We start from the raw sequence: 25,337 nt of genomic DNA, 5'->3' as shown, positions 1-25,337 counted from the left end.
AGCAGCTCTCCAGGGTTTCAGGCAGGAGGCATTCTCAGCCCTCTTTGCAGATGCTGCCAGGGACTGGATCAGGGTCCTTTAACATGCAGAGCCGATGCTTTACCACTGAACGATGGCCCGTCCCGATTTAAGTTAGCCTGCTAACTTAGTCATGTAAATTATTTTCAGTGGGTCTCCTTGAGTAGGATTATCATTGAATACAGGTATTCAATGGTATTCTATGTGGTGCAGAATATGGCAACCTGAAAATTTCACCTTCCTTCCTTCCTTGCTTCCTTCCTTCCTTCAGAGAAGGAAGTTTTCTGGACCACCGTTTGCAAAATGTCTGCTAGCTAAGGCTCATGGAATACACCCTTTTAGTGCAAGAAGAAACATCACTCTATTTCAACGGAGCTCAATTTCTCCACGAGGCACTATAAGCAGGACATGCACATAGATGCAAAGGATCATCTTATCAGAGGGCACAATTGCTACCGCACTATATTGGAAGTGACTGAATGATGCAGTCAGTCATTCCAACCCGAATGTGGATGGCCCCGGGTTAAGGCCCCAGGTTCAGCCAATGATCAGGCAATGGGGCAGATGTCCTATCCAAGACCCTGGAGAGCTGCTTCTAGTCAGGGTGTACTTGGTACAAGGCATATGCATATGCAGTCTAAAACCAGCGAGAGTTCTCCCATTATGATTCATAAGCAAGGTGGAAGAAGAGCTCAGTGTCCTTCTATTCATGTGATCAGTTACATAAATTACGGAAGTTGCGTGATTTCGCCACAACAGACAGTGAGATGAATGATGTCATTTTTGGCAGAAGATGAACTGCAGCTGAACGGACACATAATATGATGCCACCTTAATGTCCCTAGAATCCAGAGATCCCAGATTCTAGTATTTGTTGGGGGGGTGTTAGGGTGGAACATTCATTCTCCCCATTGTTCTTTTAAACCACAATGTCCAAAGCAAAAGGGCCAAACACCATGAAGACATCAAGCTGGCACTATAAATATGACAACTTTTATTTTAAAATATACTTAATGGGTACAGTTTCTGTGGTTACAGGGATAAAGTTCACTGTTTGTAAACAAATATACTTATTTCTTTATTTATCTTTTAAAAAGAGAGAGAGAGAGCGTGACTCTCTTTGTGATATAAAGTGCTGCTGTTATGTTTTCGTTACTCTACAACTATTGTTGGCTTTATGTCTTTTCTTTTAATTAAAGGACTACACGGTCTGGGATTTGATTACACAATAAAATAAAATAAAATAATCTCTGAAAACGTAGACACCTACATATTATATCTAATGGGCTTTTTGGCTTAGAGTCGCCTGGGGAGCGTTAAGTTCTGCTCCTTAAGTGCTGAGCTGCTGGGGAATAGTATTGAAAATAGAAGGGAAAGGGACAGCTTACAAGAGGATGAAGCCAAAGAGAGAGGAAGAGGCAGAGAGAGAGAGAGAGAGAGAGAGAGAGAGAGAGATTGTGTTTTAATTACAATGGGGTCAGTCCTGGTGGTGCTGTTTGTGTGTTTAGAAAACTTTGCCTTTTACAAGTCTAGAATGTAACCTGTTGGCATCAGTGAGGGCCAGCAACTAGGATGGCTTTAAAAGAAGATTAATTTATGGTGGAGAAGAGGATCAGTGGCCACCAACCCTGATGGCTCTGCTCTTCTTCCACTGTGGATACCAGTTGCTGAGAGTTGCAAATAGGGAGAGTGCTGATTCGCCTGGCTCCTGCTTGTGGGCTTCCCATTGAGGCATCTGGGCAGTCACTGTTAGAATGGACTAGGTGGCCTTACCCAGCAAAGCTCTTCTTAGCTCTACCTCCACTGTCTGAGGTGGTATGCCTCTGAATACTAGCTTCTGGAAATGCTGAGCGGGGGGGGGGGGTTGCTGTTGCACCTGCAGGCATCTGGTTGGCCACTGTGAGAACAGGATGTTGGACTAGATGGGCCACTGACATCACCTAGCAGGAGATGGTAGGAGAAAGGATTTCTATCTCAGGGATAAAACAGGCATGTGGTGCTTGGCAACAATGCATTTCTGAAAGGAAGTTCCTTTACCTAAGGGGAGGGCCAAGATGGATGGATGGCTGATCCCTGCATTTTAACTGGATGGAATGTGTGTCCGCCGTGCAAAACGGTAAGCTGGAGAACAAACCACGGTGTTTCAGTCATTACAGCAGTGTGTCAGAATCTCTTTCTCAGCAGCTCCAGATGGAGTGCCTCACCTGATGCTAAGCAGGTCAGGTCAGGGCGCCCCGCGATGCAAACCTGTGTGTAAAATTAGAAAGCGGAAAGAGTGCTCCCAAGGGCCAGGGATGAAAGGGCTATTCTAATTCTGTTCAAATTGCAAGGAGATGAAGGGGAGGCACAAAAGTTCAAAGACAACATAGCCATTGGAAAACAAGAACTAAAAGGGGGGAAATATTCATGATGTCTTTTTTAAAAACAAAACGCGACTTTCCTCATGGAGTGGGGGGGGGGGGTTCTGATCTACAGTAGTAGCAAATGTAACAATGTGTCCCTCCATTTCCAGAACCCAGGAGGGAGGGGGGAGGTGAAGGAGGTGTCTTGGATTACAGGACCTCCATCCCTTACTCTCCATGTTGTGGCATAATGGGTAGGCAGACCAGGCAGGAACTGTCCCAGTTCGCACCTGGCTGCTCCTGTGTCCCGCTGGATGCTCTGGAGAACCGCTGGATCCCTTTGGTCCTATCTTAGGAATGGGGAGCTCGGCAGGACCTGCAACAAGCTTTGCTGTAATACCAGTGGCTGCAGAGGTTCACCTTGATGGCCAGAGCACAGTTGGTCCCCGCTTGGTCCTGGCAGCTGTCATCTGCAAGAGACAGGTGAGTGGGGTCAGCTGTGGCTTGGAGGAAAGCAAGTGGAAATCATCGTCTGTGCAGAGAACTCCAAACAACTTCACTTCCAATACGGTGAGCCAGTTTTCCCAGGGCAGCCACAGACATTAATTTTTGGAGGTGCCCCAAGGAATTCTCTGAGGAATTTCAAAGAGGAACCAGGTGTAGCTCCCTTGGTAGGGTAAGTGCTTTACTTGCAGAAGGTCCTAGGTTTGAACCTATGGCATCTCCAGCTAAAGCTGGGGAAAGACTCCTGACAGAAACCCTAGCAATTCACTGCCAGTCAAAAGGCACTCTTGCCCACCTAGAGATTCAAGCCCCGCCCCCTGCCACCTGGAGGAGGAAGGCAAGCCTGGAGACTTCAGGTCAGACCCGCAAGTCCGGCAACCCTACACCCATCTCCCCCTGACCTGGTGGTTCAGTTGGACAAGGCTGAAGATCGCACGTCTGTTTCCCAACAGGCTTCACGAGAGGGTCACAGCCCCGGACGAGATCCTTCCCCTGGTAACACTTGACATCTCGCATCCTCACGCCAATGCCACAAGTTTTTGTACACTGTGGGCAAGGAAAAGAGGGGAGGTTTGTTTGTTACAACAAGCAGTTTCAGGACTAAGATTCAACCTTTTGAGAAGTATCTGCTCAGAGTAGGCCCACTGAAATTAATGGACATGATTGACATACAGATGTTGATTGCAAGTCGTCGGCTCTACCTAAGGCCGCATCCGTACCATACATTTAAAGCAGTATCATACCACTTAACAAACTAAATCTATGAGGATTCATAGATGTTTAAAGTGGTATCACAGTGCTTTAAATGCATAGTGCCTTGGAGTATACCTGCTTCACAGAATCGTGGCATTTGAAGGAACCCCGGGGGTCAATCTAGTCCAGCCCCCTGCAATGCTACAGACAACCTGGCTGTCCTTCACTCTGCTCCCTGATGGGCATGGGTTGGTAGCAGTGAGGTGATATTGCTTTAAAATCTGTGGTGTGATTGTGGCCTAAAACTGAGTTGGATACAACCCATATTTGGGGTGAGGGGGGGACTGCAGAAGAGTTTTTTTTGGGGGGGGAGAATGTTTGGGGAGCCTAATTAACTCCCCCTCCAGGAATCCGAAAGCTCTGCAGCATTCCAGCGGCTATTGGGCCGATCCCCGATGTTATCCGAGAACGCCCGGCAGCCATCACAGAAGCACAAATTCCCTTTAGAGGAGCAGAGTGCAGCATGAACTCTTTCCCCCTGGCTCTCACCAGGCAGAGGCCTGCAGCCGCTCAGCCAGTGGAGACTTCAGCACAGGCGGTTGCCAGGGACTGATTAGAGCCCAGTTGCTGTCGTTGCCGCAGCCAAGGCGAACTGCCGTCCGCCGTTGTAGTGGCTCCGGGCAGGACACGGCCTGCCAAGATGTAATCGGAACTGGCTGTGCTTTTTTTGGAGGAGAAGGAGGGAGGAAAGTAGAGCACAGGGAGACTTTCCTTTTCACCGCTGAGCCAAGGAAGGGGGAGGGCAGTGATGGAGTGCATGGTGTCTGGACGCCAGAAGGCCAGAGAAGCAATTAATTAGGCCTTCCAGTGTGAAAGCAGTTTCCCCTAAGTGATAAACAACTTAACGTTTGGTTATGTTTGTGGACAGTCCTAGAATCGAATGACTGTCGGGCCACTCAACCAATATGAAATCTACATGCTACAATTCCCTGTTGGTTACATTGTGCTCCTAATACAGTGGTACCTCGGGTTAAGAACTTAATTCGTTCTGGAGGTCCGTTCTTAACCTGAAACTGTTCTTAACCTGAGATACCACTTTAGTTAATGGGGCCTCCTGCTGCCGCTGCACCTCCACTGTGCAATTTCTGTTCTCATCCTGAAGCAAAGTTCTTAACCCGAGGTACTATTTCTGGATTAGTGGAGTCTGTAACCTGAACCCAAGGTACAACTGTAGTTACTATTCACATGATTATCAGGTCTGTCAACTAGTATGAAAAATCACCTGGTATGAAATCACTCCTCTTCATTTATATTGCACTCCTAGTAGCTACTGCCCACTTGCTTGTCAGGCCTATCTATCCGTATGCTCCTAGTTGCTGCTGCTCATTCATTTATTTTGTTCTCCTAGTTGCAAGTACTACAGACCCTTGTTCATACTGCAATTTCCCAAAAAGGGAAAGTATTTTTAATTTTGCAGACGCAACAATCCCGTGAAGTAGTGTGGTCCGATTCTCATTTTAACAGAGGCAGAATGGAAGCTGTCCAGAGCTCGGATTCGTAGGGTGCTCAGTCCCATCGCAGTCCCCTACAGGACCATTTCGTCTTCCCAGCATGGTTCACCCGCTGTCTGCCTCCCCACCCACCCATTTCTCACCTCTGACCAAGGGGTCGTGTACCACTTGAAACAAGGCCGTTCAAAGCAGGTTGTGTCCTCAGCTGGCTTCTTGGTGACGTCACATTCAGTTGGGTTGCGGGTTTTGAGCTTCCCATTGACAATCTCCAGGCAAAGGACGATTCGCTTCTTGACCCCCCGGCCGCATGTGGTATTGCACTGTCAAGGTAAGAGTGAGAGCCAAAGTGAAACTGTAAGAGGAGGGGTGGGGAGCCAAATCCAGGCATGGGAGCCAAATCCAATCCTCCTGCCCCCTCCCTCTAGGCCACACACTCTTGCTTCACACTGTTATTGAGTGCTTATGCCAGGCTGAGAAGTGTCATTGAATCCTGACAGTGCCTCTTGCTTGCATTGACAGAGGGCAGAGGGCAGAGAAGAATGTGTCTAGAAACTAGCCTAGTAGGGTTGTTGGACTCTTAGGTCTGACAGGTTGGTCTGCTCCTCCAGGAGACAGGTGGAGGGCTTGAATCTACAGGTGGGGAAGATTCCCTGCTTCTCTCTCCCAATTAACTCCTATCTCTAGGGCTCATCCCTAGGTCTCTGGTATGGGCCCTGAATTCTCAGGGTCTGCGATGCTCCTGACCTGGTAAACTCTATAGTCAAGTATGCAAAGACAAAAAAAATTGCATTCAGTGCTCCATCTGCTTTTTGACTCTTGATTCCTCCCACCATTGGCAGGTACCCACCCACTCCCACCCACCAGAAGGTTGACCAGAAAGGAATGCAGCTCTCTGGCAGGAAGAAAAAGGTTCCCCCTGCTCCCTAGGCCTAGAGAGTGGACCATGCTGCTCTTTGAGCAAACTCAAAGGCTCCCTTACCCTTTCCCAGTCCTGGGTGAGCCAGTGAGCAGGGCAGTTCTTGTCCCCACAGGGATGGATTGCCAGTGGCTTGGTCTCCAAGTTGCACTGTGATTCTGGCACCACACGGCCATCACTGGTTTTGCAGTAGACGTGCCGGATCATCCGCCCCTGTCCACAGCCTCCACTGCACTGGAAGATAAACAGACAAGAAGGTAATAAACACAAATGTGCATCTGCATAACATCCACTCAGTGGCACTTCAGCCCCTTTAGCTGAATTGACGACTAACCTCAGATAACACCCACCCACCCCAAATAATGTACCAATCTCTCCTTCCACATTAAAAGGGTCATGGGATGGTTGTTTCTAAGACTGAGGTGAAACCGTGAAGCTCCCTTGTTATTTTGGCCACTGGATGCTGCATTCTGTTTGAGCAATCTTGTTATATTTATAGTATTGAAACATGTTTTTGTATGTTATTATAATTTTGCTTTGCTATGTTATTATGAAATTGTTACTATGCTATTATGTTGCTGTGTTATTATGAAATAGTTTTTGTGGTGTTTGTTTGAAATGCACCCCTGTTTCTTTCTTCTAAGCTGCTTGCGTGCAAAGCAGACGCTATGTCACTAAGCTGTGCCACTTAACCTAAAGCAAGATTCTAGTCCTCGTCATTATGAAGAAAGGGCTGAATTAAATAGGAATGCAAGAATCGTCCCTCTGCTGAGTCAGGCCATCAAGCTCCACATTCCCAGCCTTACCTGGATTGAACCTAGGACCTTCTGCATGCTAAACAGGTGCTCTAGCACTGAGCTACAGCCATACCCTAGGCATATTCTCATTTTCAAGGAGCAATCACACAGGAGAACAATGCCAGTAGGTCCTGACCTTTTCACCAACCATCAAGCCAGCCTGTTAATTCAAACCAGTTCAGGGCCTAAGACAGAAAGATCTCCCCAGCCCCCATTTAAAATGCAAATGTCTGCAAATACGTCCCCTTTGCTTACAAAAAAAAGAGGGAGGCATGGAAGGGGCATTGCCTTGGCTGATATTTACAAACCCCAGAGTTCCTTTGTGGGTCTCCTTTTGGGAGACAAGCTCCTCACAGTTGCCAGCCATCACCATGGAAACGGCTTATTTTTAGGCACTGCCACTGAATTGAAAATGGCGGGGTGGGGAATAAGCCAAGAAGGCAGTCTACGTGACATAGATTATTTCACTTAAAAGACAAACAAAGCCTAAGACAATTGTGTTCTAGACCAGCTTGGGTTTTTAAAAATGCATGTCATCTTTGAGACAAAGTTTGGATGCTTCCTCAAGGTCATAATCCTGCCCCATTTCCAAATGTGGGTGGAATGATAGGACAGGATGCTTTGGGCCGTGAATTCAGTTCATTGCAAGCTTTGATTTAAGAAGGTAGATTATTCTACTAGTAGACCCCAGACCTGTTCTGGAAGACCACTTGGGGCCTGCTGGACTGCGTGTGCATGTAACACCTGGTGAACTGACCCAGCAAAGCCACCTCTGATGTTCCTAAGCAGGAATGGAGATTCAGGGTAGTCTCCAACAAACACATCTAGTCAGCACGAGCACGACTGGAACACAGGAATCTGCCTTACACTAAATGCATCTAGTCCAGTATTGTCCACACTGATTGGCAGCAGCTCTGCGGCAAACGGCAGACATTCCCAGCCCTTCCTGCAGATACCACATGGAGATGAACCTGGGACCTTCTGTATGCAAGGCAAATACTGAGCTATGGCCCTTCAGCTTGCACCTCAGGACATCTGCCTCTCTTCTCCCTGCTGCATGCACCCAAACCATTAGGGGGTATGTGAGCAGGAGGAGAAGGGGGAAGTCCCATTGCACAAGCAGAAACCCTCGCAGCAATGTGATCTGTTGCTCAGCATTACTTTGGATGCAACCCTGTGAATTACTTTGGACAATGGATAGGGAAGCAATCTAGTCCCTTTTTCATTATAATGTAAGCCTAACTCATTAACAGCTTCCTAAAATAAAGCATAAACCACAAACACAGCTACCCTCTGAAATTTTCAGTTCCCTGAATTTTGCAGCGCAGCTCTCTAAGCTAGACGTTTTACAAAAATGTGTGCATAAGGCGAGAGTGTCCATAAATATGGATCTATTTGTGAAAACATCACAGCCAAAATATGATAGGGGATACTCCTTGGAAGAAGAAAAAAGTGCATCAGGGAAAGTGTGTGTAAAAATGCATCCATTTGTGAAAGTATCACCACAAAAAATGTATTATAAGAGGGGAAATCACTTGCAAAAATTAGGATAACGTGTACATAAATTGCATGATAGTAAAAACAGGATTTGGCAATGCATCCTATCAGGAGAAATTCTGAGAAAGAAAAAAAAAAAGGTGTACATTAGCCAAAACTTTTACAACATGTTTCCTGCACCCACCCGCCAGCCTCATCTTTAAAAACTGCAGCACACATACACTCACACACTCACAGTGTCATAAAAACAATTATGAAATTGTTTCCATCTCTGCTTCAGAGGCTTCCAGAGCAGGGGAGGAACAGCCACCTGTTCTTCTGTCCCCTCAAGGAAGTAGGACAACCTTTCCCAACCTCATGCCTTCCAGATGTTTAAAACTACAACTCCTATCAGCCCCAGCATCATACAGCATTGCTTAGGAGCATGGAATGTATGATTTCTCTCTGCCACATGAACTGAGTCCAGGAGCAGAGAAAATTACAATTTCATGTTCTTCAACCTGCATTGAAGCAGCCTTCTCCATTCAGTGCCCTCTAGATGTTTCGGACTACAACTCCCATCAGTCCCAGGGCAGCACAGACATTCTCTCATTAGCCTCAGCATCATACCGGCCGAACTGGCAGGGACTGATGGCTGCCTTATAGGAGACAGGGGTGAGGAGTTGTCTGCAGCTGGACTTGTGCTTACAGCTGGAGACATGCTTTTTTACTGGAAGCCAAGGAGTGTCTGCCAAGCATACAGCTAACAAATGCAATTTAATCCCCACACTGTGGGAAACTGTGCCAGCTTGGCTTAACCGATAGCTTTCAGATGGCAAAAACAGACACCACAGACATGGGTAATTCAGACGCTAACCCAAAAAAGGAGCCTTCAGGGTCCTCTGGCTCACGCCGGTCTTCTCTCGTAATTGCACAGAGCAGCCACCCAGAGCTGTGAGGATTTTGCATGGGGCTTTAAACAGCCACCTGACTCCAGGCAAATAATTGGAACGAAAGACGCTTTTCTCCCTCTCTCATAACACTAGGACTCGTGGATGTCCAATGTTGGAATATTCAGGACAGATAAAAGTAACTCCCTCTTCACCCAGAGCAGAGTTAAACTATGGAACTCGCTCCCGCAGGAGGTGGTGATGGCCACCAACCTATAGAATCATAGAGTAATAGAACTGTAGAGTTGGAAAGGTGTCAGGAGTTGGTGGGAATAAATCACACAGAGTAAGTGATGTTAACTCTTTATTAGAAGAAATAAGGTCTGCTCAAGAGCGCCAGGCCTAATGAACACAGCAACTCTTCTCAATAGATCTCCTCCTCCCCTGGGTACTTCCCAAGCAACCTGAGACTACACTGACATGCCTGTCTCTGTTCCTCCCTCTTCATACCTCGTTTTGTCCTGGGAGACAAGGGGGAAGGGAGCTTGTCGCAGCAAGAAGGGGAAACACCCTCGCATCTTCACCAGCCTGACTCATCTCTGCCTCCTGGCCCCCCTTCTCTCCTGCCTCTGATTCTGATTCTGGACTTCTCTGTGCCAGGGACTCCCTGCTCACTAAATCCTGCTACCTCTTCATCTTCTGTCCACAGCCTTCACCAAGCTTTTAACTGTATTGAAAAAGAAATGAGTTTGACCTGGCATGACTTGTTTTTCAGAAACCCATGCTGGGTCTTTGTAATCACAACAACTTTTTCTAGGTGCTCACAGACCAACTGTTTAATTATCTGCTCAAGGACCTTTCCTGGTATTGATGTCAAGCTCATTGGTTGGTAGTTTCCTGGGTCTTCTTTTTCCTCTTTTTGAAGATGGAGACAACATTTGCCTGCCTCCAGTCTGCAGGGACCTCACCTGTTCTCCAAGAATTCTCAAAGATCGTAGTGACTATTAACAAAGCTAAATGAGTGGAACCACCATGTACAAATGCAGTATATCTGTAGATAGCAGACATTGGGTTCAATCAGTCAGAGAGTGCAGCTGCCTCCCTGCCTTGCTTATGAGTTTCATGAGCAAAATCCTTAGCCAGATAGACTAGCCAGCTGCAAACACACACAACACGCCCTACTTTGTTTCTCATTTATAGCTGGTTCTCCCCCAACTCCCCTGCCTCCATTTGCAGATGGTTCCCTCCCCACATACCCTTGTGAACTCACCGGTCCCCAGTCAGAGACGGTCCACTGTCTGTCACAGGGGGCACCACTGCAATTCTTCTCTGCCAGGGGCTTGGTGCTAGCATCACACAGCCTCTCTTCTTCTGAACACCGGATGTCTCTGCTGACAATACTCCTCTCACCGCACTTGGCTGTACACTGGGGGAAGGGAGAAAGGGAACAGGAAGTGATTGAGATGGCAAGAATCTGACCAAAGAGCTTGTGTTTCTGACAGAGACAGGGAGCACCCCAGGAGTCAGGCCTGACCAAGAACTGACATGAAGATTTCCATAAGGAAGAAGTGGGGAAGCTCAGGTTCCGGGGTGGGAGCAAAATGGCCCTCCAGACCTCTTTCTCTGGCCCTCAGAACTCTCCTCAAGTCACACCCTCTCTTTTCAGGCCACACCCTTCAGTAGCTCTCCTTTCTGCCTATCTGGAATATACCCTTGAACTAAACATGTCATATTCTCCAATGGCACAACAGCAAATTCCTGGACAACATCTTCCTGTTTTTTTCTTGTGAGAGCATAGTGACCATTTTGGGAGCCATGATCTTGTGTGATTTTGCACCACAATTTCCAACCCAAAAAGCACTTTTTCCAGACATGGCACACCAAAATGTGTCCTGCGTGAAAGCACTTTTGAGAGGGGGAGAATTGTGGCATGAAATCACGCGAGATCACTGTGCCCAAAATGGCTGCCATTCTCTCACAAGAAAAAAAAATGGGATGTCCCTGTTTTTCCGGGACATTTGCAGGGTATGACATGTAAGAACATAAAAAGTCAAGAAGAGCCTGCTGGAACAGGCCAAAGGAGGCCCATCTTACTCCAGCACCCTGTTCCCATGGTGACCAACTACATACTGCAATGGAAAGCCCCAAAGTAGCACCTGAGCACAACAGCACAACTCCCCCCCCCCCCCGTGATTCCCAGAAAGTGGCACTCATAGGTCTACTCAGTGCTTTTTTTCTTTAAAAATATGTTTATGGGTACTCTTATTTTGACTCAAGAAAATCACCATTTTATAGTTCAAATCGGGGGAAATAAATACAGTAAATGGGCAAAAGTACAAAGATTCACAAAATGTTTAGGGGTATGTGTACCCCTGCATACCTCCAGAAAAAAAGCACTGAGTATTCTGCCTCCAACAGGGCAGGTATTAACTCTGTTATTACCTCTTGCTTCCCTGGATGGGGGCTAGAGAGGGTGCAGTTTTACCTGTACAGTAAATTAGCCTTCACAAACAAACCTCTCTACCCCACATCCAGAGAAGCAAGAGGAATTATCAGAGTTCAATTACACATTCCAGCCAGGCAAAAAACCAGGGTGTGTAAAGCAAAGGGTTTGTGAAGGTGTGGCCTGGGAAGAGGAGCTGTGGCCTATGAGTGTCACAAGGGCTAGACAGAGAGGCCTGGGGACCCATCTGGAGTTTGGCCTAAGTGCCCCTGCATTCCCAGTTTGATCTTCAATGTAACATCTCCATCCAGCACATGAATGCAGCTGCTGAGCCCCAAGTCCTGTCTCAAATGACACAGGTGAGTCAAACCCACCAGTATTATGCAGAGTGGGGTTGCAATCACACAGGTGTTGCATTATGCAAGTCTGTTTGGTGCATATTTATACTGTGACAGAAGTGATGACAACAGCAGAGCGTGGCAATCAGCACCCAGCACTCCTGATACAGTAATCCACTTATCTCTTTGGGACTTGGGACTTGGGACTTGGGGGGTGGTACGGGGTGGTAAGGGATGCTGCTCATTATTTTTTTTGGACGGGAAAAAGGAAGCCAAGGTCTGAAGCTGGCTTGGCTTGAACTTCGCCTGTTGGATCAAAATTAAATTAGTGTTGCTTTTTTGGCTGGAGGAAGGACCCCTGCGCTCCAATGATCTCGGCTTGACACCTACCAAAATGCATAAAATAGGTAGCTTAACACAATCAAGACTCTCTCTTTTTAAATCGCTCAGTTCAGCATGGGGAGAAGCAATCTGTGTTTTTTTTATACCAGAGTGTGGGTGGATGTGTGTTTCTTTTGTGGGGTGGTGGTGGGAGGGGGGGAGGAATAAAAAACATCCTATAAAAGCAAAGAACACAGCAGGATTTCAGTGGGAAGGGCTGGCAGCCAAGCATTTACCGCTGGCACTCAGTATGGAAGGGGAATTTCAAGTATGAACCAGAACCATATCCAAGCTCTCTCTCGGGGACGAAGGAGGGCGATCTTGGCATGCCAAGTGCTCTCTATCCAGCAGACCGGTTGCCCCAAGATGCTCTTATTCAGCCTTCAGGAGTGTGCATGCAGGAGAAAAGGCAATACAAGTCTTGCCTGGGGGGGGGGGGCGTTTGTTGCACCCACCCCACTGCACAGGTGGCACAATAATTCTGTGGTGTTCAGGCAGAGCTAAGGAGAACCTTCTGAATCAGGTCAATGGCCTGTCTAGTCCACTTGTTTGTTTTACAGAGCAATCCTGACATACGATTTCTGCTGCTGGGAAGATTTAGGGTGCTGGGCAGTTCGTTGGTCTCCACCAGCAGGAGGGGCTCTGCTTCCATAGATGCCCCTTTTGTGCCTGCCAAAAGGGCCACAGAGCACAAGCTACAAAATTACCCTCTGGAGTTCAGACTTCTCTGAATTGTGCTGCACAATTCCTCAAAGCAAACTAATCCCAAAATGTGTACTAGATGCATATATATCAGGGTAAAGTGTGTTCCCCAAAAGCATATATCAATGAAACAAACATACAGAAATGTTTCCAAAAATTACTATAAGGAGAAGCGGGCCCTAAAATGCTTACGAATTTTCAAGAGGACTTTTATTTTAAAAAATAAAATACTCTTGAAAAGATGCGTGGAAATAGGACAAAATGAAATTAGGATTGGAAAGATAATGGACAGATTCGGCCATTCCTAAGGTCAGCTAACTCCAAGCCTAAATCCTTCCCTGTCAAAAACATATCCCTTCTGCAGATTTACCTCTGACCACTCAGACATCTCCCACTGCGGCCCGCAGGCTGGGTTTTTGCAGATCTTCCTCTCTTCTGGACGGGTGATGTCAGCAGATTCACACAGGTCGCTGTAGACGGAACTGTCGAACCCAGGCGAGATCATCTTCCAGCATCGGACAATGCGGAACTGGTAGCCTTCACCGCAGGTCCTGGAGCACTCACTCCAGCTACTTGTCTCCCACCTGTGTTGGAGGGAATGGGGCATTTCAGGATAGAAGGAGGTGATGGGGGCAAACCTCAAGAAAGGAAATGTGCTCACAGCTGCATGGTGCCTAAATGTCCCTACAGACCCCTCAGGAGCCAAGATTGGCAGAGGGGCCCCCCTTGGTAGTCCCTCTGCCCTCAGAATCTTTTGGGGGTTGGCAGCCATGGAGAGGGCATTCTCTTTGGCAGTTCCAAGCTGTGGAACTCCTTTCCCACAGAAATTGGTTTAGAAATTGGTGCCTGAGAAATTGATTTTGGTTTTCCTTTTCCCTCCTTGTCTCTCCCCCCCCCCTCTGTGTGTGTGTTGTTGTTGTTGTGATTGTAAGCCTGCAGGTATGGACTGTCTTGTCTTAATTGACCATATGTAAGCTGTTCCAGGGAGCCCTTTTGGCTAAAGGATAGGGTACAAATACCCTTTACTTGAGGGTAAAGGCAGTGTAATCAATCATCATCATCTGACCTCATTCCACTTTTTAAATTTCTGCTTTCTGGAATTTGTTGCAGTCAAGTAATTGAGCCAAAACCCATTGCATTTTTTTAAACAAAAAAATAAGGCTCTCCTGATCTAAAAGACTGAACAGAAGCTAGGAGAAACTAGGAAGGGGGTTCCACAGAATAAGACCCATAACACTGAACTCACAATTCTAGGTGGATAGACCCAGCAGACGAAGCATCAAGGCAGCAAGGGAGTTAGGTGCCTTTAACAACAAGGTGAGAGGCCACCAACCTGTTAATCACCTGACATCATAATCTTACCTTGGTTGGCATTCCCTTCCTGCACAGAATTCATGGACTGGCTCAGGGCGGGTCATTGCATCACAGTACATGTCGTCCACTTCAATTCCATCATAGCGGATGCACATGGCATAGGTGGACATCACACCTGTATTTAGACAGGTCAGTGTGGATCAGGGAGGGGGGACATACCTGCAGCCCTCCAGATGTCACTGGATTCTAGCTTCCAGCCACTGGAATCAGTGTTGGCAATATAGCTCTATATTGGACCGGTGATTTGCATCATGGGAATATTGGGAACTGCCCAATACAGAATCTGTGACATTTGCTCCTCCAGCCCTACCTCCTCACGGTCTTCTGCCCCATCAAGAGTCTCTGCCCTACCTTCCATCTTACTCTGCACCACTTTTCACAGGAAGACTTTCCCAGAACACTCTTGGTTCCCATGCCCTGCCTCAGGCATAGGAAGCCTCAGGAATAAGAAGGGCCCTGCAGGATCAGGCCAAAGTGAGCCCATCCACTCCAGCACCCTGTTCTCACAGTTGCCAACCAGATGCTCCAAATGGAAGTAGGATCAGAGTGCAAGAGTATTCTCCAATTACCTTGTATTCAGAGGTATACTCTCCCTAGACACAGAGGTTCTGCGATTACAATAAACCTTTATAAGAAGAGCTCTGCTGGATCAAGCCAATGACCCATACCTGTTCTTACGGTGGAAAGCCAGATGCCAGTGGAGAACCTGCAAACAGGACCTGACCATAGCTGTCAACGTTTCCCTTTTCTTAAGGGAAATTCCCTTATTCCGAATAGAATTCCTGGCAAGAAAAGTTGACAGCTATGGACCTGACCACAAGAGCCTTCTCCTTTCCTGCAGTTTCCAGCAACTGGCATTCAGACGTGTTGCTGTCTCTAACTGCAGAGACAGAGCATAGCCCCCATGCTAGTATCCATTGATAACTCTCTCCTCCTCTATGAATTTGTCTAATCGTCTTTTAAAGTCATCCAAGTTATTGGCCATCATTTCCTCCTGAGGGAGGGAGTTCCGCAGTTTAACTATGTGCTGTGTACCTTTTGTTCTCCTGCATCTTGAACATTCTGCTGGAATGTGGCCCTCCAGGGCTATCTATGAGGCCCTCAGGATGTTCCCATAGCCATACCCACTTCTCTCCAGGCCACACCTTTTGCCAGACCTGCGCTGTACCCTCCCTCTGAGTGTTTCTCCCTGTCCAGAAGGGAGCCTCGAAGTGTGACATTAAGGCCATCTATCTGTCTTGGACAAATCTCAGATCCCAAACCAAATCAGACAGTTTTTCGCCATTCTGGAATGTGTCTGGACTGGGTCTTGACAGCCCTGGATTGCCCTGGGTGGACCTACCTGGAGTGACCCAGGGCTGGAAAAGGGGATGCTTATGGACAGGCGGCAAGGAGAGGAGGCAAAAGGAGACTAAGTACCGTATTTTTTGCACCATAACACTCACTTTTTTCCTCCTAGAAAGTAAGGGGAAATGTCTGTGCGTGTTATGGAGCGAATGCCTACGGATGGCGGGGGGATCTGCTGCAGTCGTGAGCAGAGGATCCATGGTTCCCCTTCCTTCCCTCCTCTGTGGCTCGCTTTGAAACAGCAAAGAAGGAGAAGAGCCGCTGAGTGGGGAGGAGAGAGGGACAGAGAGCCTGCTTGCTTTAAAGGAGCAAAGTGGGAGAGGAGAGGAGTCTTCTCCTCTTATACCCCTCTTCTGCATTATTAACAGCATCCTTCTCCACCCACCCCACACGTGTTCCTTGCCCCTTGAGTGCTTTTCCTTCCCTCCCCACTTAAAACGTGGTTACAAAGCACGGATCCACATGGATCCTCAGGATTTTTGCACTGGGTCACCCCAAATTCACCATCAGATCACATAGCATGTCCATGGCTACAGCCTGCACCAAAAAAATCATGTACCCACTGTTGCCGCAGTGGTGCAAAAATGTGGTTACAAAGCACGGATCCACATGGATCCTTAGGATTTTTGCATTGGGCTACCCGAAACTCACCGTCAGATCACATGTCTGTGGCCACAGCATGAACCACAAAAATCATACATCCACTGTTTCGTTTAGAATATTTTTTTTCTTGTTTTCCTCCTCTAAAAACTATGTGCGTGTTATGGTCAGGTGCGTGTTATAGAGCGAAAAATACGGTAGTCTGCATATATCCTTCTCGCCTTACCGTTGACCATGTTTAATTCAGGTTGAAAAGGGTCAATTAAACATTAGGTGGGTGCAAGCCTTCCCCCATTTCAGTCCAGCAGACCCCTGTCAAGTTTGCCAGATCGTGGCCCAAACCGCACCAGAGGTGCCTTCCATGGACCTAATAGAAATGCAAATGGTTTGCTTGGATTGGGAGATGTGAGTTCGGAAACTGAATTCTGCACGGGTTGGGATGCTGCCTTCTGTACAATGGCAAGTGTTGCATCTATTGCTCAATCCACTTTGGTTTATGTCCCTCCCTTAACACTGGCATGTAGCCCCAGGAGGGAATCCAGTCCTTGTGCTAATGGGTGTGCCTGCCCAGGGACCTTATAGTAATACTAGTCAGTGTGGTGTAGTGGTTAGATTGTCAGACTAGGACCTAGGAGTCCAGGGTTCAAATCCTGACTTGGCTACAAAGCTCATTGGGCCAGTCACTGCCTTTCAGTCTAATCTTCTTTACAGGGTTGTTGTGGGGATTGAATGAGGAGGGGGAGAACCATCTTGGAAGAAAAGAGGGGATATGAATGAAATAAATAAATAAACCATCAGAATCATAGAATGGTAGAGTTGAAAGATACCCCCAAGTGTAATCTAGTCCAATCCCCTGCAATGCAAGAATCACAGAATGCTCAGTGATTAGAGCATCTGCTTTTTGCATGAAAAAGATCCCAGGCTCATTATGGATCGCCACTGATAATATTATTAATATATTAATTAATATGGACAAGAATGTTGCTGCTGGTGCATTTTAAGTGATAAAAAAACCTAACATATACATTTATATATTCATTCTTTGATCAGAGAACTGCACTGCAAAATGTGGAGCAGCGCAGATTTCATAGGGAACAGGTGCTTCAGTTTGTGCCTATGGGATTTAGAAATTTGCTTCCTCTCTTCCCATTCTTGGGGTGAGGGGGCCCCTTGCCGAGCTCATCCCCTCAGGCTTACCTGTGGTGCAGGTAGAACTGCAGGGTTCATGGGAGGAGAGTTTCCACCTGTACATATCAGCTGGGCTCATATTCTGGCCCTTTCGGAACAGCTTCAACCGGTTTCTACACAATGAGAGAGGACAAATCAAATGACGGGTTGATTTTCCACCCCCCAACACTTCCTCACATTAAAAATATTGACGGGGAGGAAAAATAATAATAATTAATAGTTTTCATCTAATTGGGATTGGGGAGGGTGCTTTAGGCTGCTTGTTGTGCTGTATCAAAATAAGAGGGGGGGAAATAATGATTTTTGTGAGGGGTGCAAAAATTTTTAAATTTTAAGGTTTGGGATCATTTGGCTATAATCCAACATACCTGTCCTGATTCCCCAAGCAGACTCCCCAGCCTGGTTAGAGGCAGAGCTTCAACTGTCTAGAAATAGAGAGAATGGGATAAAAACACCCACAAAGAGAAACAGTTCAAGTTTTCAATGACAAATATATGTATATAAATATATCAGATAGTTTGCACTCAATCCAATACCCCTGATCACTAGACACAGAGGGTCCAAAAAGGTGCGGTTTGAGTCCTTGGCATGGAACAGAACCAGGTATGCTGTACTATAAAGTGGCCAGGAAGTCTTGGCACCAGTGTCAAACCTTTCAGAAAGGCCCAGGAGGTAACATCCATCTTCCCCTCCTCTTTGGGTGAGACCATGCATGGCTATGCCTCAAAAACATTTCTCTCTCTCTGGCTGCAATCACTGCCTCCTGTGGGAGGGAGTTCCTTACTTTCTTTTATCTGTCCTGAATCTTCAAGGAAAAACAGTGATATCATAATAAGGTTCTAAACTATGGTTGCCTTCGCATGGCAGGTTATTCCATTTCCCTGTTAATTTCCGCATTACAGTGGACGCTCGGGTTGCGAATGTGATCCGTGCGGCATGCACGTTCGCAACCTGCAGCGTTCGCAACCTGTGTCTGCGCATGTGCAGTTGCGATTTGGTGCTTCTGCACATGTGCAAAGCGCAATTTAGAGCTTCTGCGCATGCACGACTGCCGAAACCTGGAAGTAACCCATTCTGGTTACTTCCAGAAACTTCCGTGTTTTGGCAGTCCACAACCCGAAAAAACGCAACCTGAAGCAGACGCAACATGAGGTATGACTGTATATTTAAGCTTTCATAGGACATAAAAGCCACTTCTGGAAATCTAGAACTCATGTTTAGCACTTGTTTCTGTATGATTTGATTCTAGGTTTAAAAAAAGGAATAAAAAGAATCAGTTTTCAGTAAGTACCCTTAGCCCGGAAAATTGCAGGAGTAAAGTGAAGGAATTTGGGTAGTTATACCAGATTAGAGTGCTTTCCTGTTGTTTTCATAGGAGATTCGTGGGGGGACAAAGGCAAGTGTGTGCAGAAAGGGCAGGGGAGTGCCACTGAAAGTTTGTTGTTACATCACACCACACCCATTGGTGAGAATGAAATCCAGCGTGACATGCATTGCACAGGGCTGGACTAGATGAACCCTGAGATTCCTGCCAACCCTACAGTGCCAAGATGTCAGTCGAAAAAGGCATAGCTCCATAAAGTCACAGGTAGTGTGGCATGAAAGGAATGTTAGAAAATGGAATAGAAAAGTTAGAAAAGTTCTAGAATTATAATCAGAATGCAACCCTTTCTCTGTGTTTAACTTGCTGCTTGTGTAATGAATGATTGCTAGAATGAGCCTGTGTTCAGAGTCAGCGTGGTATAGTGGTTAGAGCAGTGCTACACCGCACTGGGGTGTCAGAAGAGGATGGCAAGTGTGGTGGGATGATTCAAGGACAAAGAAACATTTAGACATTTCAGACTAGATATAGAGATAGATATATTGCAGAATATGGATAGACGGTGCTGCAGAAGACTCATTTAATTCCACACCAGTAGCAGGCCCAAGCAAACCTCAAAAAAAGAAAAAAAAGACGGGGGGGGGGAGAGTTTGTTGACAATATGTGGCTAGCTATCTGCATCTCGGATTCACAGACTAGAGATGAAAATGTCCCTCAGCCTACATGTTTGATCTGTGGTGAAAAGCTTTCCAGTTCCAATATGCATACATGTATACATGCTTAACCTACATATGGAAGAGGCTTGTTTATTATTACATTTTGGGAATAATTCGTGTTCTTACGTTGCTGCATTGTTTTCTACTTTCTGGATGTCCCACAATCATAAAGGAGTTGTATTCTAGGTAATAAAACTCCTGCTAGGAGTTGTTTCTTTTTGTTTTCCAATGTATTTCTTATCAGGAAATTAGACTGGCCTTGACCAGGGCCAAGGCCTTCTCAGCTGTGGACCTGGCCTAGTGGAATGCTCTGTCACAAGAGACCAGGGCCCTGTGGGATTTGACAACTTTCCACAGGGCCTCAAGACAGAGCTGTTCCACCAGGCCTTTGGTCAGGGTCCAGTCTAACTTCCCTTCTCTCCTTATAAGAATTTGCATGAAAGTGGCCCCCCAACCTTTCTCACAGGCTCATATAAGATCAATATAAACAGTTAGGCCTGGTGAGCATTTAAGGTCCTCATTCCTACTTTGCGAGTTGCCATATGATTGGATTTCACTTTGATTCTGACTTGATTTTAAGATGTATTTTAATTGATTGTTTGATTTTATGGTAATATGTCATAAATTTGATGTTAGCCACTCTGAGCCCGGTTTTGGCAGGGAAGAGCGGGGTATAAATTAAATTTAGTATTATTGTTGTTTTGTTGGTTGTTAATATTATTAATATGCTAATTAATTATTACTATTAATAATAATAATATGCTACAGAAACTGAAGGGGACAATATCCAGTAGAAGGAAGAATAATAATAGAATGGTAATAATTTGATTTATATCCCTCCCTCCCATAGTGACAGATGAGCCCATGATCTGATTCTGTATAAGGCAGCTTCCTATGTCCCTGTGGACAATAAGTATGCGTTGAAAACTACATTTGTAATTCATTTTTTAAAAAAACCAAACAGAATTGCTGTCTTTTTGCAAAATGGACTGAGAATACAGTATGGAGAAAACTCAGCTGTCTCTGAATTGCCAAATCATGTTGCCTGTCATCATTTCTGGATAGAAGAAGCTCTGACCTGGCCCATTTTGGTCTATTTTATGAATGTACAAATGATAAAGAGAAAAGGACAGAGGTGTTGTTTCCCAAGGGGTATTATGGGTTGTTATGTTTCTAGACATCAACAAAAAATCTTTTGGAGGTGCACTGAGTTGGGGGTAAGCCACACTTAACTCTGTGGGGCTTATTTCCAAATAAATCTACATATACAGTGGTGCCTCTGGTTACGTACTTAATTCGTTACGGAGGTCCGTTCTTAACCTGAAACTGTTCTTAACCTGAAGCACCACTTTAGCTAATGGGGCCTTCTGCTGCCATCACGCCACCGGAGCATGATTTCTGTTCTTATCCTGAAGCAAAGTTCTTAACCCGAGGTACTATTTCGGGGTTAGCGGAGTCTGTAACCTGAAGCATATGTAACCTGAAGCGTATGTAACCCGAGGTACCACTGTATTTTGCTACTTAAACCATTACAGTTGTTTTTTTAAAGTCAATCTGTTAAAAGGTTTGTGATTAACCTATTTAACAATTGAAGAGTAGCAACACAGCTGGACCGTCTTCAAACCCTGCATGGGGGCGACTCTCTGAGACACTAAAGGAAATGAGGCAGAGTATTTGTCTTTAATAAGCAAAAAATGACCCTTCGTTTTTAGAAGAAATAACCGAAGGAGGCCTCCTTTTCTCATTCCCTAGTACTACCAGCAGATCTCAAATATTTCCACGAAAGAAAAGGAGAAAAAGCTAGTACTCTTACTTCTTAATCGTGGGAATGAAACACCTCTCTTCTAAGCAATCAACTGAAGTGTCTAAGTAGGTATTTGTATAGGTTTGTGCCGCGTTGGTTGATTAGTTGACTGCTGTGAGCTGATTAATCTAACACTTAAATGCCTGCAGCTCTGTAATTGAGTTCACTGTCATTTCTTGGGCTGCCTGTGCCGACAGAATGCCAGCCTTTGCTCACATGGTGCCCTCCATATGTCTTGAAATAGCCCTGGGAACTGATAGAGTTGCAGTCTAAACCATCTGGAAGGTACCAGGTGGGAGAAGCTTAGCCGACACCGACAGAAGGAAGAGAAGTGAGCAAAGCAAGCAACTCAGCCCGTCCTGTGGTCCTCATCACACACACCAAGCGAAAGTTCCTAGTAATCTGAGCTGCATTCACTAAAACAGCCTTTCTCCCAGCTAACTCACCAGACTGGGAATTGTGGTATGGTAATTATTAGGCACGGGGTGGAAATCAAGGCACCAGACCAAAGTTAAACCAAGAGCATATTTTGTTGTTATTAAAGTTTTTATTTTTTTTAAGCACCAACCGAACAGATATTGCAATGACATTCCTAGGAGCTGGGTGTGGGGGAGGGAGATATTTTAAAATGGTTTGGATAGTTAATCGTATCAGTGGGGATGAGCAGAGTCCATCAGTTTGGATTCCTGTTTTTCCAACTGTAAGTTTAGCTTGCCAAATTTCTCCATCAATCTGTGCTTTTATTGCTTTGTACTGAATTTCCCCTCACATATTAAATGCTATTTTCATGACTATACACATTTTTTAAGCAAATTCCCTCCCTCAATGTAGCATTTTTGAGTTTGTGTTGGTTGGTTGGTTGGTTGGTTGAAAAACTGTGTGGCAAAGTTTGGAGATGGCAGAATTTTGAAGGAGAGCTGAGGTTCAGCTGGTGGATTGTTTTGGAAACTATGGATTTGGGGCAGTCCCATCAAAATGTGAATTTCTCCTCTCCCCACTGACGTAAGAACCGGGAGGATGTCAAAAATAACACAGAAAAACATGCCCATGTAAACCTAGTCTAGACTGTTTCTCCTTGCTTAAGTCTAAACTTAACAATAAAGCCATTTTGGTCGATCCAACTATCAATGCAATGTACCGCTCAGCATGGGTAGAGGATCTTCCTTTGACCCCAAGTAGCCACAATCAGAACCAACATGCCTGTTTAAAGGAAGGGCAATGTGTTTTGATCCAGCAAAGTTGTACTCAGAGTAGACCTATTGGCATTAATGTGCCTAAGTTGGTCACATGCAGCGATTTCCAATGGGTTCTACTCTGAGTAGGATTAACATTGGATACAACCCAATGTCTCCAGTGGTTGAAATATAGTAGATCAAATCTCAGTTGCAAAGGAACACCTCAAGGCCTCTTACCTTGTTTTGTGGGTTCTGTTCCCTTGAGGACTAGTGACCAAGATGGTGGCATTTGGAAACTGAGTCTCTGAAGATGTGTTGATGGTTTTGTCACTGCTCAGCTCCAGGAAGCTGCTGTTGACGGCATAAGCGATCATATCATCACCGTCATCATAATCAACATAAAGGCTGTCCATGTGAGAACCAACAGAGTTAACAGGGTCCCTTGGGGAAAAGATGCTGTTTGCCGTCTTGTTCTGGACTGATTCTTTTGAGTCTGATGTCTTTTCCAAAAGTTTATGGGTGATAGCATTTTCAGAAAGGAATTCTTTGGATGCAAGCCTGGAGTCAAAATCTCTCCCAATTCCGTCCACCATGTAATTGGATTGGGTTGCATTTGAATCTGGGGAAGAGAAGGAAAATGAAATCAAGAGATTTGTAAATTTATAGATTTGTTTTTCAAATTTTGGCCAGATTTGGTATGGGAAATTTCAAATTTGGAGCAGTTTGAATTTATTTATTTATTTACTTCTTGCATTTACATCCCTCCTTTTCTTCCAAGAAGCTCAAGGTGGCATCCATGGTTCTCCCCCTCCTCATTTGATTTGCACAAAAACCCCATGAGGTAGGATAGTCTGAGATTGAGTGACTGGTCCAAGGTCACCCAGTGAGCTTCATGGCTGAGTAGGGATTCGCACCCTAGTCTTCCAGGCCTCTAACCACTACTCCACAATGGCTCTCATTTGACTGTGTCCTTGCTTTTGCCAGATATCAAATTTGAAATCTTATAAGCCCTCCCTGTCAGATCCCAGATACTATTGCATGTCAGTGATGAAGTCAAATATTGAAGTTGAGCATCTTTTTATGTCAAATATAGCTGTATTAAGTACTTCATGAACAGTGAATGAATAACGAAATATTCAGTGTCTACCAGGTGGCGAATGTTCAGCATTACAGGAGAATTTCTGAAGTCAATTCCATCCAGCTTGTACAATTTTTTGAGATGTATGTTGTTGTTTTAGAACTCTAGCTAAAATCGTGAAGGAAGCATATTAATCTGTAGGCCAAGAGTTTGCATCATGAATAGTCACTGCCCTAGCAATGAATGAACTACAGCTGGTGTGAAGACCTGAGGTTCACCTCACCTTTGGCCTGTTTGCCCTTCAGAGTTGGGTCGCAGTCATTGCTCTCTGTTCTTTCATAGACTTCATTCGTCTCTTGGATTTTGCTCAAGTCTAGGTCTTCAATGGTGTCCTTCCTTCCAAACACCTGATTCTCCAGGTGGATCTTCTCTTTGGAGAGGGTTCCAAAGAAACTTGCATTGTGCTGAACAAAACCCAGAGGCTCTTCTGCATCAATCTCTCTGCTTTCTCCACTGTCCGACTCGGAGAAGGTGTAATAAATGGGCTGGACGTTTTTTGAATGCGGCTTCCTCAGAAGGGTATATTCATAGGTTATAGATGGGTTTTTACCGTTTTGGTTCCAGACCTGGAAGTGGGGAGGAATAGCAAACATAAGAACATGCATTTTTTAGAGGAAATGGCTTGAAAAAATATCAAGCAAAATTACATTAAAAATAAGTTTAGGAGAAACATGCATGAAAATGCCTAGGGATTTTGCACCGACTGGGGAAAATGCAAACTGATATAGAAATGGGATGATCTGAACGCATGACTGGAAAAATGAGAAACTGATACTTGTATCCATCTAAGTTCTCAGGCTATCACACTCAGGTTCTCACTCAATCTCAGGCTAGACCCTTTGAAATTAATGGACCTAAGTTAGTCATCTCTACTAATTTCAGTGGGTATGTTCTCTGACTTATACTGAGTCAGACCATTGGGTCCAGATAGCTAGGTATTGTCAAGTGCTGTCTTGATTGAGGCTCCCCACAATTTCAGACAGGGGTCACTCCCAACCCTAACTGGAGATACTCGTGGGGAATGAACTTGGGACCTTCTGCATGCCAAGCAGGTGTTCTATCACTGAACTGTGGCACTTCCCCAGATTCCAACCCCTAGATTTTTCCAGCCCTTCCAGACTTGTTTTTGCTTGTTCCTAAATTGACCACCTATCTCTAGGTACAAAGAAAAAGCCCCCCCACACTTACCATGATGTTCAAATCTTGATTGGTTGGCCCTTGGGCCACAATGTATTCAATGCCAGTTTCATAAATGTCCATTGGCCTCCTGTACTTGAAAACAGTCCCTGCGATGTTGAAGTTTTTGGGGCTGTCCACTCTGTAGTTCCCATTGAAGAAGTAGTAGCCAGCTTCATCCGCAACAGCTGCAGAAGTCAGCAGAGGCAAAGAATTCCCACCCATGCCTTAGAACAAGTCATCTTAAAGACACCTCAATCTTTGCTACGTGCTAAGCAAGTATGACTTTACTTTACACCCTCCTCCCTCCCAAAGCCTTTTTCTTTTGTGTCATGTGTTTCAGATTGTCAGCTTGAAGAAGTAACTTTCTTATCATTAACATTTGCAAGCCTCTGGTGGAAACTTTTTTTGCTGAACCCGGGATCTTCATAAACATCCCAACTTCTCAATGTAGTTGGCAAAGGGCTGACATGTAGTGCCAGTGCTG

At 45.6% G+C, this 25,337-nt stretch overlaps 1 protein-coding gene across 7 annotated transcripts in view; it reads right to left on the bottom strand.

Moving 5' to 3' along the window:
- Positions 1-989: 989 nt before the first annotated feature.
- The window catches only part of ADAMTSL2 (ADAMTS like 2), a 39,798-nt gene continuing 15,450 nt past the window's right edge, over positions 990-25,337 (bottom strand). For all 7 annotated transcript variants that reach the window (XM_083423501.1, XM_083423506.1, XM_083423502.1 and 4 more), the window contains 11 exons: positions 24,863-25,038; positions 23,898-24,240; positions 22,774-23,155; positions 17,530-17,633; positions 14,374-14,500; positions 13,382-13,595; positions 10,418-10,573; positions 6,048-6,218; positions 5,212-5,388; positions 3,266-3,410; positions 990-2,830 (listed from right to left, as the gene is read on the bottom strand). In XM_083423501.1, coding sequence (XP_083279627.1) covers positions 2,712-2,830; positions 3,266-3,410; positions 5,212-5,388; positions 6,048-6,218; positions 10,418-10,573; positions 13,382-13,595; positions 14,374-14,500; positions 17,530-17,633; positions 22,774-23,155; positions 23,898-24,240; positions 24,863-25,038 — 2,114 coding nt within the window. In that variant the 3' untranslated portion in view covers positions 990-2,711. The remainder of the gene's footprint in view (positions 2,831-3,265; positions 3,411-5,211; positions 5,389-6,047; positions 6,219-10,417; positions 10,574-13,381; positions 13,596-14,373; positions 14,501-17,529; positions 17,634-22,773; positions 23,156-23,897; positions 24,241-24,862; positions 25,039-25,337) is intronic.

This window comes from Podarcis tiliguerta (assembly GCF_965153285.1).
Source record: "Podarcis tiliguerta genome assembly, chromosome: Z".
Classification (NCBI taxonomy): Eukaryota; Metazoa; Chordata; class Lepidosauria; order Squamata; family Lacertidae; genus Podarcis; species Podarcis tiliguerta.
The sequence above is the reverse complement of the archived record's forward strand: the minus strand, read 5'-3'. Positions and strand labels throughout refer to the sequence as shown.